Source organism: Aythya marila (assembly GCF_965140915.1).
Source record: "Aythya marila genome assembly, chromosome: 11".
NCBI lineage: Eukaryota > Metazoa > Chordata > Aves > Anseriformes > Anatidae > Aythya > Aythya marila.
Window position 1 is genome coordinate 3,911,466 of NC_139052.1, and position 16,489 is coordinate 3,927,954.

The 16,489-nt window shown below is 37.8% G+C and overlaps 1 protein-coding gene across 10 annotated transcripts in view; it reads left to right on the top strand.

Moving 5' to 3' along the window:
* TCF12 (transcription factor 12) overlaps positions 1 to 12,193 on the top strand; it is a 158,654-nt gene extending 146,461 nt beyond the window's left edge. For 9 of the 10 annotated variants that reach the window (XM_082768851.1, XM_082768849.1, XM_082768852.1 and 6 more), the window contains 5 exons: positions 1,804 to 1,918; positions 2,765 to 2,936; positions 4,241 to 4,473; positions 7,632 to 7,785; positions 9,912 to 12,193. In XM_082768851.1, coding sequence (XP_082624977.1) covers positions 1,804 to 1,918; positions 2,765 to 2,936; positions 4,241 to 4,473; positions 7,632 to 7,774 — 663 coding nt within the window. In that variant the 3' untranslated portion in view covers positions 7,775 to 7,785; positions 9,912 to 12,193. The remainder of the gene's footprint in view (positions 1 to 1,803; positions 1,919 to 2,764; positions 2,937 to 4,240; positions 4,474 to 7,631; positions 7,786 to 9,911) is intronic. The other variant, XM_082768853.1, reaches the window with a different exon arrangement.
* Positions 12,194 to 16,489: the final 4,296 nt, after the last annotated feature.

Sequence of the window (16,489 nt, forward strand, 5' to 3'; positions counted from 1 at the left end):
GCACCCTCATGTGTTGGGACTTAAGCGTGACCGGAGGAACAAAATAAAACACAACCTGAGGGGCAGAGCTAGCAAAAGGCTGGGCTTTGGAAGCTGCGGGGAGTGCGAGTTCACCTTCCCCTCGGAAGGGTTTCTCGCGCAGGCTGCCAGAGTCCGGTCCTGCTCCTTCCTCTGGGCAGCTCCAGACGCTCACGAGAGCTGGGAGGATCGTGTCCCTTAGAAAGTCCCGCAAACAAAGCTTGGGGCATAACGGAAGATAAAACATACTTTAAAAAGCACAGATACCCTGCAGTGTGTGAGGTTTTCCTCAGAACTGCAGAATCTGTAGCAGCCCGGAATGACCTGATCCGAGTTGTGGGTTGGCAGGGCTGGGAGGGGGTGGTCCCGTTCCCCCCCCCCTTCCTTTCTTGTTCGTGTGTGTTAGCTTACAGGAACGAGTGTGTATTAAACAAAGGATAAACTTGCATAAGGGTATTTATCTCTCTCTGGGTAAAATCCATACTAAGACATGAAAGGTAAAAGCTGCATTAATTACTCAAGAGGGATTCAAAGCTCAGCAGTTTACTAGGATTGAAGGATTTATTGAAAAACAGTGGTTCTCATGTGTAACTCCAGGCAATAAACCTATTTAATTAAAGGCTTAATCTTCTAGTTGACATGTTTGCTACTGTTCCAATAAAAAGCTTCATCTGTAGCCAATTCTTGTAACTATACAAATAATAGTAGAATCCCTCATCTTTGTTCTTTTTTTTTTTTTTTTAACTGTTTAATTGCATTATGTTGGTTATGTTATAAATATTTAAAGGACTTTTGTCTCTTTAGGAATCAAAAGCTTTAAATGGCCCATATTCCAATTTATTTAAATTCAGGCAGTTTGTCTTTACCTCTTCCATTTTCAGACTAAAGAATGGTATTCTTTTAATGGATGCTTGCATCGATAACAGTATTCTGTATTGAGCAGCAGGATTGTTGCTTTTTTTAAAATAAATTTGCCTCTTCAAGCCATGTATTTGCACTCATGGCTACATTACATAAGTATAATTTATTAAAGTTCTTGTAAGATTGAGATTTTTTTACGATTTCTTCTCAATACTTCTTAAAAATTTAATTGTTGTATTATGAAAGAAATTATATATTATGTGCAGCGGGTGGTAAGAATAGTTAGATGCCTGGATTATTTTCATATGATAAGATTCAGTTATGGAACTAGACCCAATATGTTTAGCTGAGGAAAAATATTAAAGTGAATAAAGTAATATTTTGAAATTAGATGCATTTTTTTCCTACTCCTGTTTTAGTAATCAGGAAGTGAGGAGATGTTGTTTTCTTTTTTAAATGTGTGTTTCTATATTTAAGTGTGTGTGTACATATATGTATACATGCACACGTTCACAAGCAGTGAAAATTACTATTCCTTGTGATTTTCATTAAAGGATCAAAAATTTAGGAGTACTGCAGTTGATGGTCATAATAGCTTAAAGCAATCTAATGTTAATCAAATCTTATAATCAGGTATAAGAATAAAGTTCTGCAGTGATCTGTGGGATAATACTGAAAAAAATTGTTAGGTTGCTACATTATTCCAGACAGGTGTTGGTCATTGTTTGAAGCACAGCTTAATCCAATATGCTGTAATCAAGTGGTTTAGTGTAACAGCATCTTTCAACTAAATCTCACCCTTACTGAGGTAAAACTTGAACTCTGGTCTCTAATCCAGCAAATACTTGGTCTTTTAAACTTTCATTTGGGACTGTTTCTTTGAATCACGTATTTAATTGAAATGTTTGCTTTGTTTTTCTTTAGGTTGGGACTCATCGGGAAGAAAGTGTCAGCCTCAACAGCAACCATTCAGTTCTTCCCAGTTCAGTTTCTGCTCAGAGCACAGAACTAAATCATAAAACACAAGAAAGCTACAGAGGTAACTCTCCAACAATATTAAATGCTCATTGGTGTCAGGATTAATCTGGAGACAGGGAGGCTGTAGATCTTGGTAAATGTGAATCAATACAGAAAGGGGGGGATAGGAACATAAGTAGTTAATTTCTCATTGAGAAATGAGAATTAACTTCAATTTTAAATCCTATAAACTACCTCTGTTAGGGATTACTGCAAAAACGTGGAGGGCATCCCCGTGTTGGACTGGTCCCTGTATAGTTTCAGTAGAACGCTTTGCGTTCCAGCTGCCTTATAGCTTGAGATGCCGTAATGCCATTTGCAGCGTGGCAGCCATTTCCAAATCAGCCAGGAGGGTTGCAGAGTGAGCTGATGACTGATTTCAATCTGACCAATAAAAGGAAGTCTCTCCACACAGCTGTTTACAGTTCGCTCAATTTTTAGCCTAAAGAAGTAAGCTATAGGAAACAGAAGTCAGCTTATTCATTAACATGCTTGCTCCATTTAGGGATGTGTATTGCAGATTTGGCCTAGCCCCAAGCCTCTGTCAGTGCAGCTGTGCCCTTAGATTTGCAGCCCAGACCCGAGGTGCAAATTTTCTTACTTTGCAGAATGACCTTCTGTATTTTACAGTGTCTTTCTCTGGTCAAGCTACTCTTGATTATTACAATTCCTTTACAACCTCGTGACATGTGTCCAAATACAGCAGTGTTACCAGGCTCTCTCTTTTATTTCTGTTACCAGAGCATGGTTCCTTGTGTTGGCTTCCTTGCTGTGTTCTGGCCTGCCATCTGCAATATCTGCTTGAGGTTCTGTGACAGGGAGAAATACTCCACTCCTTTGATAGTCACACTGATCTGTTTGCTTGCAGCGTTGTCAGGTGGCTTGCAGAGCCAGTCTGTGGCTATAGGTCCAACAGAAATCAAGTCTGAACATAAGGAGAAGGATGAAAATATACATGAACCCCCCTCATCGGATGACATGAAATCAGATGATGAGTCCTCCCAGAAGGATATCAAGGTTTCATCTAGAGGCAGAACAAGGTGGGTCACTGACGTGAGCTAATGGATTTGGTGCTTAATTAACGCTCTGTGTAAGTTGATTGTCTTTAAGTTTAGTAAGTTTATTTTAAAGCTTTTGCATTACCTCTGTGCATATGAAATAAAAAGACAGCTTACAGTAATTGTATCTATTTGAATAGAAGATTTTTTTTCCAGGAAAATCACCTGATAATTATGCATTCCGTTGTGTAAGTGCCTTGCCTATAGAGATAACTAGCATAAAAGATTGAGACAGTCCCGGCCAGTGTAGAGGATGGAAGCGTCCAAGACATGTAATCCTTGTACCTAGGCCAGGGCTCCTCTTCTAAGTGGGAGCAAGTAGCTGTGGAGAACAGTGGCCTGATAAACTGTGGACTGGGGTGAATATGACATGTACGTACAATTTCAGAACTCTTTTTCCCTTCTCAAACCACAGACCAAAAAAACTGGAACTCACACCAGGTAAAATGCTTCTGGATCTGCCTGATAGGCCTGATACAAGCATTGAAATTTGAGATACCAATGAACAATCTGAACCTTGCAACCACAGGCAGTGGAGTCTCTACCATCATAGCTGCTTAATGACATTTTAGGATATTAATTTTAGTGGAGAAGAGGCTTTGTAGCAGTTTTTGACTTGAATGAACAGTCCCATATGTGGGGGGGAAAAAAAAGCTACATGACTTAATATAATAATTTTAAGTGAAATGGAAAAAAAAATCTGAATATAACTGTTCAGCTCTATCTTGGACATTAAAAGAAAGAAAAGTTTTCAAACTGACCAGGTAGATCTTTAACAAAATTAAAATGTTTTTCAATAAGCGCATTAAATTGAAAACTACTTGAATACCTTTTTGTATAAGCTAATATATTGGAAACCAGCAAAAGCTACTGGTTGAAAATGATTTATTCTTCACCTGAAAAGATGGCTGAGTATCTCTAACTATTTGAACATGTGTCAGTAATTGAATAAAGCAGTAGTTAAGGTATTTCTTTTGCTTCAAGGGGACAACACGTTCGCTGTACTTTCCTGGAAGCATTTGCCATCTGTAGACAATATTGTGTGGATATTCTTCAGGCAGAAGCCATTGAACATTTATTTTCTGGAAATTACAGGAGTGACAAGAATTACTTTGAGTACTTAAGCATTAATTTCTAACTTTTTTTTGCTTATTTATAGTTCAGTATACAATAGAATAAATGGGAAGAAGTTTTAATTTCATCAGCTAAGAATTTTGAACTAGCACAGTGAGTTGTTTGAAGTAAAAGTGAAATTTCAGTATACTTCTATTTACACTTTCTTGCAGCAGTACTAATGAAGATGAGGATTTAAACCCAGAGCAGAAAATAGAAAGAGAAAAGGAGAGGAGAATGGCAAATAATGCTAGAGAACGTTTGCGTGTACGAGATATTAACGAGGCATTTAAAGAACTTGGCCGAATGTGTCAGCTTCATCTGAAGAGTGAAAAACCACAGACAAAACTGCTTATTCTTCACCAGGCTGTGGCAGTCATCCTCAGTCTAGAGCAACAAGTGAGAGGTGAGTAGCCCATTGTTGTGCTGTGGCAATTTGCAGGGTGGCTTTGTTCATGGAACGGTGCTGGTCTCTTGTAATCTGCACAACTCAATGCAAATCACTGAAGGCACGTTAGCTATTCTGTAACTATGTTGAAGTTCTTTAGGAAAAGCAAGAAATTGCTTTTAATGAAAAGAAAGAAAGGAAGGATGGGAGTGTTAGGTTTATACTTTTTTCGTATGTATTTTCCTAGCCATTTTGCTATCCAAGTTTTCTAGGCAAATCAGTTAATTAAAACGTTGACACGTCTTGCTTTAAATTGTAAAAAGTACTTATTTAGTAGTACGGAAACTTTATCAAAAATCAGAGATCCGATTTAAGATGAACCCCATGCAACTGAAATTTAAAAATGCAGTGAATTTAACTGCATTTACTTAGCTTTTTGCATTAAGCATAGTTTGGGGAGGAAACCTGCAGCTGCTTGAAGTAAATAGAGGTTGGTTTTGCATGTATTTTCTTTCCATGATCTCTTGATTTTTCCAGGGAAGAAATAGGCTTATCAGTAGTTGCAGAAGGAAGAATTCTTTTTGCAGTTCACTTTCTGTAAAGAAAAATGCTTCCTCTGGGAATCACGGTTAGATCTTCAACTGTTCTGTTTTCATTTGTTAGTAAAGCTACTGATGACTTTTAATCTCACTTAATGATAGAGGTGTTACAATTGTGAGACACCTCTGTCCCTCAGGTAGCTGTCACTGAAACTGGTGAGCATTCTTCTACTTTGCTCCCTTGGACTATAGAGTAACCATCTTCCTTTGGTACCTCACGGGTGTAAGCACATCAAGAACTCGGAATTCTTTCAGATGTGGATGATGCCAGTGGTCAGTTGCTTCGCGTGCTACATCTTTGAATCACTGATGTCACTGAAGGATATCAGTGATTTATTTTTGTGTACGTTACTTTCATTTCCAAATTTGTGGATTGCTGTAGGTAAAAGCAATTGTTTAGTCTGTTGGAAGCTACAGAGTGAGCATCCTAACGCAAGCTTAGCTACTTCATGGTGAGGGTGAGGCGCAAAGGGTTTTCAGGCAGAGTTGTACTGACGGAACTGTTACTAAAACGCGCCGTCTCCAGTCAGAGTTCTTGCATGCTACATGCAGAAACTGTGATTATGCTGCAGACAAATGAGATTAAAGTCACCAGAGCTTTGTGTGGCACCAGCTAGTCTTTGCATCTCTGAGACTTTGACCTCGGGATTTTTTTGGTCTGAAAATGCTTGTCTTTCTCTGGAAGATAAGATTGACTATTATGAAGAAGTCGGAAGAACATTAATGAGGCATGTTTTAAGGACTAAAAACATCAGGTCCACTCCCTACTTCTACAGGCCATGCAAACCATACAAAGTGCTGCATTAAAATAAATGAGATCACTTTTGCCTTGGTTACTTCCATACCTTACGGCTGTATTAGAAATCTTTTCCTAAATGTATTGGCAGTTAAACTATCTATGAAGTCCAAATTAAGTCAAGATTTTTCCCTTCCTCATGTTCATATCTCACCTTGTACTTTACTCTCTGTGCATTTGAAGAAGACTGTCACAAGCACACCGTGCCTCTTGTGAGAGGCTGCATTCCTCATTTTCTCTTGTCTTTCTTTGCACCTGCTCCAAGCTCAATTAAGTATCCTAAAACTCAGTGACCAGAGCTTTGTGTGGTATCCAGAGCTTTTGCCAGTGCATTATATAATAGCATAAACAATTTCCTCTCTCTGCTGGTAAAGCATATTCCCATTTTGTGATTAGTGCTATTCAAAATGAAACATTTCAGATATTAAGCTTTAACTGTAGGCTAGCATTTTCATCTCCGTTTCCTAAATCACTGTAAATTAACTTCCTTTCAAAGTTTCCATATAATTACATCTTCTTTAAAACTTAAAGGCCAGCCACATTTAAACGAAGAAAACTGTAGTTCAGAGAAGTTACTTTTTTTTTTTTTCCCAGCAGACTCTTTGTGAGTGATCATCCTTAGCAATTCCAGTAGGAGGCTGTTGATAATGGTTTGAGTGGAAGTACAATTGCCTCTGTCAGATCAGCTAGAGAAACACCCTGTAAGATGAACAGGGGTCAGCAGACTGCAGTTATTAGTGGGGCATCAGTGCTGTAGAAGGGAAGATCTAAGAGTTCCTGCACCGAGCTCATGCTGTCTGCTCTGTTTTGGCAGTTTCTTTACAGTTAAAAATCATACTCACCATCTTAAACTGCAAAACACAATTCACTGAGAACAAGAAAAATACTTCAAAATGCTGATTAAATTCAATATGCACTGAGGAGAAAAATCACTTCTTTCAGTTGACAGAATATATTACGTACCTTCGTGCGTCTTTTTGGCCACTGAGATTTGTCTGTTGTCTTTTGATTTCATGAAAAGCCATTTTGAAGGACAGAAACAGGTGACTCTTAGAAGCTGTAAATTATTTGAAAACTAGATTCAAATCTACATCTGTGGAGGTAACTGGGGAAGTAGAAACATACTGATGGAAATATTTTGATAGTTAGTCCACAGCTGGCTATTATAAAGTAGTGGCTTTATAATGCGAGAGGAAATAAGGTTTTAAAAAAATAATAACCTTTTTGCTGTATGAGTGAATTGGGGAGAATATGATGGATAACCAAGATGGGCGGTGAATGTAGAGGATTAGTGTCTTAAGAAATTCTGCCTTGTCTAATGAGCTAATACTTAAGGTGAAGAAAGAAGCATTAGCTTTACTAAAAGCAGTGTTGATGTAGGAAGGGTTGGTATGACTTCAACATAAAATGCAAAAATGTGCTTTATTTCATTGTAAATTGCAGACGTTTTTTTCTCAGCTTGTATTTCTAGCTACTTTGTGTAACAAGGGAGGCAATTTTTTGTTCTTCAATATTTTTGAAGGTGTATCTAGGCAGGTAGTAAGTTATGTGTTTTGTTGTGTTTATTATTAGTATTATTATTAATTTGTTTTAAAATACTAATCTATGAGTTGGACTTTCAGTAGGACTTGTCTGCAGCTTTAGGCACCTGGGCTTTAACACAGGGCTGTAAGTACTCAGGAAAGGGAAGCTGCAGTGCTATTTTTACTGCAGTGATTAATGTGTTGATACTCCCTTTGGTATCAGCATACAGGATGTTAAGAATCATTTTTCTGTTACAGAGCGAAACCTAAATCCTAAAGCAGCCTGCCTTAAGAGAAGGGAAGAAGAAAAAGTTTCTGCCGTATCGGCAGAGCCGCCAACACCACACCCAGGAAGCCACCCTGGCCTGAGTGAAACTACCAACCCTATGGGTCATATGTGAACACCAGCCAGGTACGTCTTGTCTAGAGCGGGGTGGCTCTGGTAACATTTGTTCTGTTTGTTGCTTTTTATTGGCTAAAATTCAGAAGATCTAGTTGTTTATTCTCAGCTACTGAGCTGTCATTAGTACAAACTTCTTGATATTGCTAAATACTTTCCCTATTTCTAAGCAGGAGCAAAAGCGTGCAGATTTGTGTAGTTTTATAATAAAACAAAAACCCAGGAAATTTTAGTGGAATTCTGTCCATTTTCATCTGTTTTTACTGATGGTTATGTCTCTTGGCTCAGGTGGCCTTCTTGGCATGATATCAGAGGAATAGATAACAGCCTGATAGATAAGCCAAGAGTAATAGAGATGAATTATACATCTTTAAGTGGTCTAAATATCACCTCAGTTCATTTAAAAATCCGTGCCTTGTGTCCCAGGGCTGGTAGAAGCAGTTGGAGGTACTTCTCATCTGAGAGGTTTGCTGTCTGGCTTAGGGCCGGTCAGTTTCCCTCCTATCACTTGCCCAACAGAGATGGCGAGCTACCTGAGCTATCTCCACTAATACAGATCACGAATTAAGATTTAAAAAGCAATACTAGCAGCTTTGCAAGACAAAGCAGTGTTTCCAAATGCTCCAAATAGTTCAGTATGAGATGGCTCATTTAAAACAGGCTGGCGGGGAGGCCTTACAAGAATGAGGCTTTTCCTTCCGAAGTTGTTGATTTGGGTTTTATTATGTGGTGTTTATCTTTCTTTGTTAAGTGGGAAAAATTTGTCTTTAACGAGAAATGTTAGATATTCCATGTCTGTAAAACAGTAGTGCTGTTGCCACTTTTAAAAGAGTTACCAACACAGATCTGGTTCAATGCTGTTTGATGCCCTGATTTTCATCTAAAATCATCTGAAAATTTTATGCTTTGGGAGGGCGCTTCTGTCGTTGTTTATATAGACAGTTTCATTTCTATTTCAGCTTCAGGTGAGAGTATCTTGCCAGAATGTATCCCATGGAAGTGTATTATGGTGTTCTTTACAAAGCAACAGAATGGCATTTAAATCGAGCCTTATTTGAGTTAGTACTTCCCCTATTTTCTTACAGGCAGCTTCTTTCTTCATCAGCTAAATGGATTTATTTATTTATTTGCATATTTTAAGGAAAATAAGGTGACATGAATTGCTTTATTTTTTTTTTTCATACCAGAGCAAAAGGCTGTTTTTGATTTGTTAGATAATTCTTGATTTACAGATTCTGTATTTTGTTTCAAATGAATTTTGCCATATTTCAGAAGTCTATCTTTGCTTTCATATGAGGCACTTCCAAAAACACAGCACTATGAAATAGCAATAATTTTGCAGAATGACTAAAGCATGAAGTTGACGTGAGAAGATTGTTACAGGCTCCTTATGTATAGGGTAATGCCTACCTTCAACAGAAGTGATTTAAATTAGGTACCGTCTCTTGCATATTTTACAAATATGAGTACAAGAGTCAAAGTTGAATGAAACTGCAGTTTCTTACCTCTGAGTTTCACAGGTGATAAGCTTTCTCCTATACCCAAAGAGTCTAAATATGCAGTTTTTCTGAGAGTAAGCTGTTCAAGCTCAGTAACTCTCAGAAAAGCAGACCATTATCTAGCTTTTCTTTGTGGTCTAGATTACTTTATGCTAGTTTGGCATCCTTACTAGTTTGAGAGAACCACCATACAGCAGTTACATAACATATTTTTAACCAAACTAAGTTGTTGAACTCAGGAATTGTGGTTTTTAACTGCTTTTACAGTAGAAAAGTAACAAGTGTCCTGTTTTATAATGTGTTTCTAGCATGTGAAGGTTTTAGTAACTGCTCAGCTGCATGGCTAAAACTAGTTTGTTGATGTAAATTTGTTTCACAGCAGATAGACAATAATTGAGCAGGATGGAGATGGAGCTGCCTTACCTTCCCCACCAGGAGATCAGACATCTGTTAACTTTTATGGAATTGCTGTGTGTGGTGGATATGCGTTGGGGAAAAAAGACTTCGGACCCCTCAGTGTGATTTTCTTTTGCGCTTAACTGACTGAAAATGCCCTAAAATACATTTCAGATTCATTCAATAGTGTTACATTATGCTTCTTTTCCTAATACTCTTTTGTTCTTCCAAATCTCTTTCTAGAATTCCAGAATTATTGGTAGGATACACAGAAGGTGACCTTTCTTCACAAGGACACAGACAACTAACGTTATATGAAGACACAAACCTGACAGGAGAAAACACTTGAAGCAAGAAACCCAAATGCAATCTTATGATCAAAGCTACTGGTCAACACCTGCATCAGGATTGAAGATACAAGATCTTCAGATAGAATTTCAGCCCGTGAAATACTCTGAACATATCATTCTGTTGCAAGCAGTGTGTCGCTTCTGCACAATCAGAGACTGTTGTGATCTCTCCACTCATTGTGGAAGTTGCCTTGTGCCTAAACTGAATTGACAAATGCATTGTAACTACAAATTTTATTTATTGTTATGGAACTGTAAAGGTCTACATATAAAGGGAAAAGTTAACATGTTAAAAGCTGATAAAATTTCAGCTGGATGCCAGCATTTACTAAAGCTGTTCACATTCAGAGAACAAAGCAGTGACAACCGTCGACCCGTAGCATTCCCAGCATACCTATTAGTGTCTTAAAAAAGGAAGGGAAAAGTCTTTTGTTGTCCTTTCCTCTCCTTTTGCCATATGACTAGTGTTTTCCATGCAATAGGAAACTATTCCTTGGTATAGCTTTTTTTATGTTATTTTTGGTCTCTGGTAATCTGAACAGTTATGGTCATAGTTCCCCTTCCATGCTGAGCTCCATGGTTAAAGCCAGTAAGAGGCCTCCTGAAGGCTGCATGCAGGCAGGAGCAATACTGTGACCATAACATTTCTTAGATTTAAAAATTGATTTTTATTTTCCCTCAGACTTTCCTCAAATGTTTTTTTTTCTAATTATAAACAAAACCTTTTTAGGCTTCTAGGCTTCATAGTAAAGCTTGTAACGTGAAGTGTAAATTGGGTGGGGAGAATCTACTTTGTTAGAGTTGCTTTGTTTTCCGAGCAGTAAGTACTACATATAGTACATGTAAAGTGTTAGCTGTACGTAAGCACAAAATGCATTAAAATACAAAGGAGATTTTTTTCAGGCTGCAATTTTGGTGAATAGTAAAATCCTAAATTCACCGTGGCAGGTAGTGTGATGATATAACCACCAGTAAGGTGGGCTTATTTAACTAATGGAATATAAGAGCAATGGTCACCAACTTTTCCTTACTGTATACATCAATTATCTTGTCATTTTTGTATGGCTTGTCAGTGGAGAAAAAAATCCATGTGAATCAAGTGCAAACAAATGACCCCTCCCAAGCCATATTAGCATTAAAATGTTAATCCACCAGAACAGTGTCCATAAGTATTCCTTTGTCACAAATGTGTTGAAATGGTTAAAATCCCTTTGAACTTCCATGGAAACTGTCTTCCACTGCAATGACCATGGGAGGAAATTTCCTAAGCCAAGGTTGTCTGAGCTATTGTTATATAGTGCATCTTTCATCACTGGCAATTGGTTCACACACAAACCAGGAACAAAACAATAATTTTTATGAAGTCATTTAATTTGAAAGAACAAAAGCTGGATTGTTAAAATAAACTAATGAATTTAAGCTCATGTTTTGGATGGTTCCTAACAAAACAGTTTGTGAAATTAGTGGACTCATTTCTATTACTTTAATTTGCATATACCATCAATAACACCTGATTATATCTGTGGCCTTGTTCTTCATTTCAGTGTTTATCAGCTAAACAGATTTGTTGCTTATGACGTGTGAAAGTGATCACGTGCCACTGCCTGGCCTTTTTCCTTCTAAGCTTGTTGTCTTTTTGGCTATATTAGACTTTGCAGTATGCCCAGAAGCTTTCCTTCATAAAATAGAAAGAAAAAAACATTTGGCTTATTTTTCACTGTAGCTAGTCTTTTATACAATAATCTTGTAAGAAAATTTCTTGAATTCTAAATATTACTCTTTCTAGATTTTTGAAATCGAAAAAGTTTTCAGTAAAAAGTTTCTTACTTTATTTTACTATATTAGGTAGTAAAAATGTAGGGTTATTTACCATAACCTGTTCATTAATATCAGAAATTTACAATAGCATTGTAAGACCATAGTAGGGTTCTAGCATACCGTGTAGTACCTATGGAGTATTGTAAGAGCTAATTGTCCGAGATGAATTGCTTCTCATCTTGTTCTCCAGTTTCCATTGTTGGTTTATTGCAGATTTGTACCCTGTGTCAAATTTCAAGGTATTGCTGATAAACCTTTCCAACCAGCAGCAAGAAGTTCAAAAAATTTCTGTCAATGTAACAGAAAACACTATGTATATAACATTTATGTAGCAATAAATGTGCCATCTTTTTTTAACATGGTAAATCAGTGAGTTTTTTAAATTTCTCTCTCCTCATAGGTAATGTGCTGCTTGAAAAACACTGGCAAAGCATCATCTGCCTTTATCCAAATAAAACCTAACATACATTTTCAGAGCACGCAGTGTGAGTGGCAGGTGTGAGAAGTGGTCTTGCTGTTCTCCTTGAAGCCAATGCAGAAATTCCCACTGAGCTGAGGAGGAGCAGCACCTAACCTGCACTGTTCACAAAAGGAATTGCACAGGCAGATAGCAAACAGGGCAGAAGCCGCTCCTGTAGGTGCGTGCCTACTGCTGTGTCTTGCTCCTTTACTTTGCCTGTCCTTAAGATGGATTTCTAAGATCTAAGCCTGCTTTGTACATTGAAGTTCACAGTGCTGAGTTGCTTCTGAATTGTTTCATGCACCTGTGCAGATTACATGAAAAAATGTCTGTGGCTTAATCTTGAAATTAAAATGATCATATTTCCTACCATTTTTCCTTCCTCCTAGTGCAAATGAAAGAAAACAGAAGTGTACAATGGTCAAAGCATACAAAATCAGACAGTGAAATCTTCATGCAACTTCTAATTAACAACTATTTAAGCTACAAAATTCAAGTAGAAAGCAACTCCAGTTCTGTAGAATCTTCATTTTTCTTTAACTCTCCTCTAAAGTAAATATCCCTGGGAAAAACTCATCAGACAAAAAGGCAAATAGAAATGCCATATATATAACTTACGGTGTTTAACTGAATGTGGTGTTTGCCAGTCCGCATGGCTACTGTGTACTGCCTCATTTCCCATGCTTGGTAGCGTCCTTTCTCTGCAATGTTTGTTATGTTCTAGTTCAGATTGTAAAAGGCTTGTCAGCGCAGTTACAGCGGTAAGGCTTTCTAATACGTCAGAATTTCTATCGCAGGCACATCCCTGGTGGGTCTAGGCAAATACAGGAGATGAGGCCCAGCCAGGTAAGTGGCCTTTGGTTGTTAACCTTTATTAGTAGCTGTTGAGGAGGCGCACTGGTGCCCTCCCCAGCTCAATTTAGAATCTTAAATTCTAAATTACTCCAGTAGTAATTCTAAATAGAGCCTTTTTGAGTATTCATCATCACTCCTGTTCTCTTATTTTTGAGTGAGTCTTGCAAGTCTCACATTTTCGGAGAGTAAAAATGGCATTTTCCTTTTCTTTCTTTTCTTCACTGCACTTCTGCTATCTTGTTTGCATATATTTTCTGATCACTGATCATTCATTCCTCTTTTTACATTTCCTTCTTTTTCTGCATTTTATTACTTGCTCTCCTTTTTGACTGGAAGAGGTGCATGTTGGGATACCCTTAAGTAGATAAGATTATGCTAAGAATCTCTGAGCATCAGAAATACAGCAGGTAAGTTCTCCTGTAAACTGTAAAAAAAAAAACATCAGGAAAGTCTTAAAATGGATTCCACCTTTCTTTATCCAGCACTAGGTAAAAACTGTTAAAAATACAATTCTAGATTCTTCATAGAAGTGCTAACGTTTTCACCATTAACATCAGGAAATGTTGGCAAACTAAAACACAGATCTCTTTAAAAGACAGCCTAGGTACTAGAAAGTAAAGTTTGCTTTTGCTTTTCATTGGTAACACTCACACCTTATGTATTCTAGTATAGGTAACCTGTTGACACTGGAATGTCCTGTAGAAGGAAGAAATAACATGTCCCAGTTCTAAGGCCTAGCAGCATTTCCGGAATGGGATGTAAGAAGGCCCAACAGAGATGATTAAGGCAAGGCGCAGGCAGAGCTGAGCTCCACTGTGCAGCTGCCCAGGTCCCAGGGCATCGCCAGCCTGGGGATGGAGCCTCGCAGCCCAGCACACCGCTGCAGAGGCTGCCCTGCCTCCTGCTGCTCGCCTGCCCACTGCGGCAAGGCAGCGTCGCTGAAGCGGTGCCGCATGCAGAGCATGGGACCTGCAGAGTGGGGGGAAATGGCGCTAACAGGGACTGCAACAATCCTCCTTTCTTTTCCCTCTGGGTCTCTGTCAAACTGCAGATAAGTCAGGTGCCATTTGCAGGAAGTTTTGTACTGTTTCAGCAACATTTGTTTTACTGAATGGTTAATCCCACCATCAACATGGATGCCATAGCAAAATCATGAGAGTTTATCCCCTTGTGAAAACACCAATGTCCTGTTCAAGTGATACCCCAAGCAACTGCATGTGCATGTTCGGCATGACTTCAGCTGGTTTAGATGTTTGATTGCAGCCACCTGGGAATGTTTGTATTGGACATAAACTGCACAGATCAGGCCTAAGGCTCCAAAACTGCAAATCACCTGGGTTGTAAAAGGAATCCCTATCAATTCTCTTAATCCTGAATTTTCAAACTTTCCAAGGCAATTAACAGTGTCTGTTAATACTGTTAAAGAAGAAGTGATTTAAAAAATAAAAACAAATCTTAGAGTGGTATCAAATACCAATCCAGATAGAAATCTTATCAAAAAGTTGATCATAACTGATCCTGGAGGGCTCAGGAAGTCAGTGGCTGTGCTAAATATTTTGGAAGTCTGGTTATTTCAGTTAAACAGATGAACAAGAACATCAAAGCAGTTTCATTTTCAGGAGAGATTCACTGGTTTTTTGTTGTTTTTTTTTTTTGTTTGTTTGTTTGTTTGTTTTTTAAGAGTATCATCTAAACGAAATAGTAATTTTTTAAAAAGGAATGAAATATAAACTACATCAGTAAGAAAAGTAACTGTTGCTAAATGTGATTGAACAGATGAGAAAGTAATTTCCAATTAGCTTAAAATTCAGTCAACATTAGACAGACTCCTGTTCGTCCTGGATTTACAGAAAAGTGTGAGAGGCATCAATGCAGATCATATAGCTGGAGCAAATTCTGCGCTATTTCTCTTTCCCTCAAAGCTCTGAATAACATATTAACTTACATTTGTTTTGGAAAACTCAACAATTCACATCTTTAAAAAATCCAGGAGGAAGTAAATGGGCATCATAGTAAAACTTTTGTACAAAATGAATATGCACCATCTTCTTGCTAACTTGGTAACATAGATTTTTGTCCCTATTTGTCTGCTGAGGCCTTTTCTGTCTGCCTTTGCTAAATGTTAATGGCTAAGACTTGGGAAATGCCAGAGCAGATTGATCTAGTTTGCTAGGTCACTTATTTACATACAAAGAAATTCAGTGGTTCCTTACACTCACTGAAATTCTGACATAAAATTGTGCACTTACTTGTGTCCTCTCTATCCACCCTGCAAAGAAGAAAAAGAAATACTGGTGGTGGAAATGTCAAAGTTTGGTGTTTCATATTCAAATATGACCAAAGAACTTTGATCAACATGAATAACTGTAGCAGTCATTACAAAAATAGGTTCTCCAAACAAAGTTAAGAATCCAGCTGTAGAATGAGAAGTCTGAGTAATAGAACATCACTCAGCCTTTTACTCCCCAGCACTCCTAAATGAGCAGAGATAAACAGTACTGGAAGCATTAACTTATCACAGAAGCAGAAATAACCACTAGCCATAATTTGTGTTTATTAGAAAGACATCAAATAGCCCAATAGTTTCCATATCTGATCATTTGCTTAGGTCCAAACTTCCAATCTACTACATTTCAAAGAACAGAGCAGATAATTTCCAAATTGGTGAGACTATTCCTGTGCTACTTGCTCCTGCTCAAATTGTGTTCCTATCAGCTTTTTGCTTTTGTTTGTTTTTCCTTCAACTTTTATATTAGAACAAGCTTTTAAATAAATCTCACAAAAAAGAAATACCCTTATCAGCATCTCATCCCCTTCTTCCTGGCTTAATTTTGTTTGCTGCATGACCACAATAGGTGCTACAGACTACTCTCAAATGATGTTCTCTGACCAGTGAAACACAGCTTTCAAAATCAGATGAGTCATCTGGGGGCATTTGTGGGCTTTATGTTTACTGTACTGGCCTCATTCACTTAAACTAGAACCTCAGTTTGCTAAAACAAAAAGTACCGATCTCAAAAAAAATTGAGCATCAGAACAGTCAGTGGATGCTTGCAAAAGCTGAAGAAGGTATCACAATATTTTCTTTTAAAGGTGACAAAGAAAGGAAGTAAGTCTTGCAGATCCACCTTGTGTTTGTATAGTACCTAGCAAAAGAGAGTTCACAAATGATCCTATGTATGATACAAAAATGGAAACGTTAATGTATTTAAATATAAATATAACAGCTAAAGTCCATTCATTCTTAACACTACCTAATTAAAACAAATGCACACAGTATCAATTTGAAGTCCATGGGCTCTATTTCTAGCTTTAAAAGAGTAACATTTAATTAAATG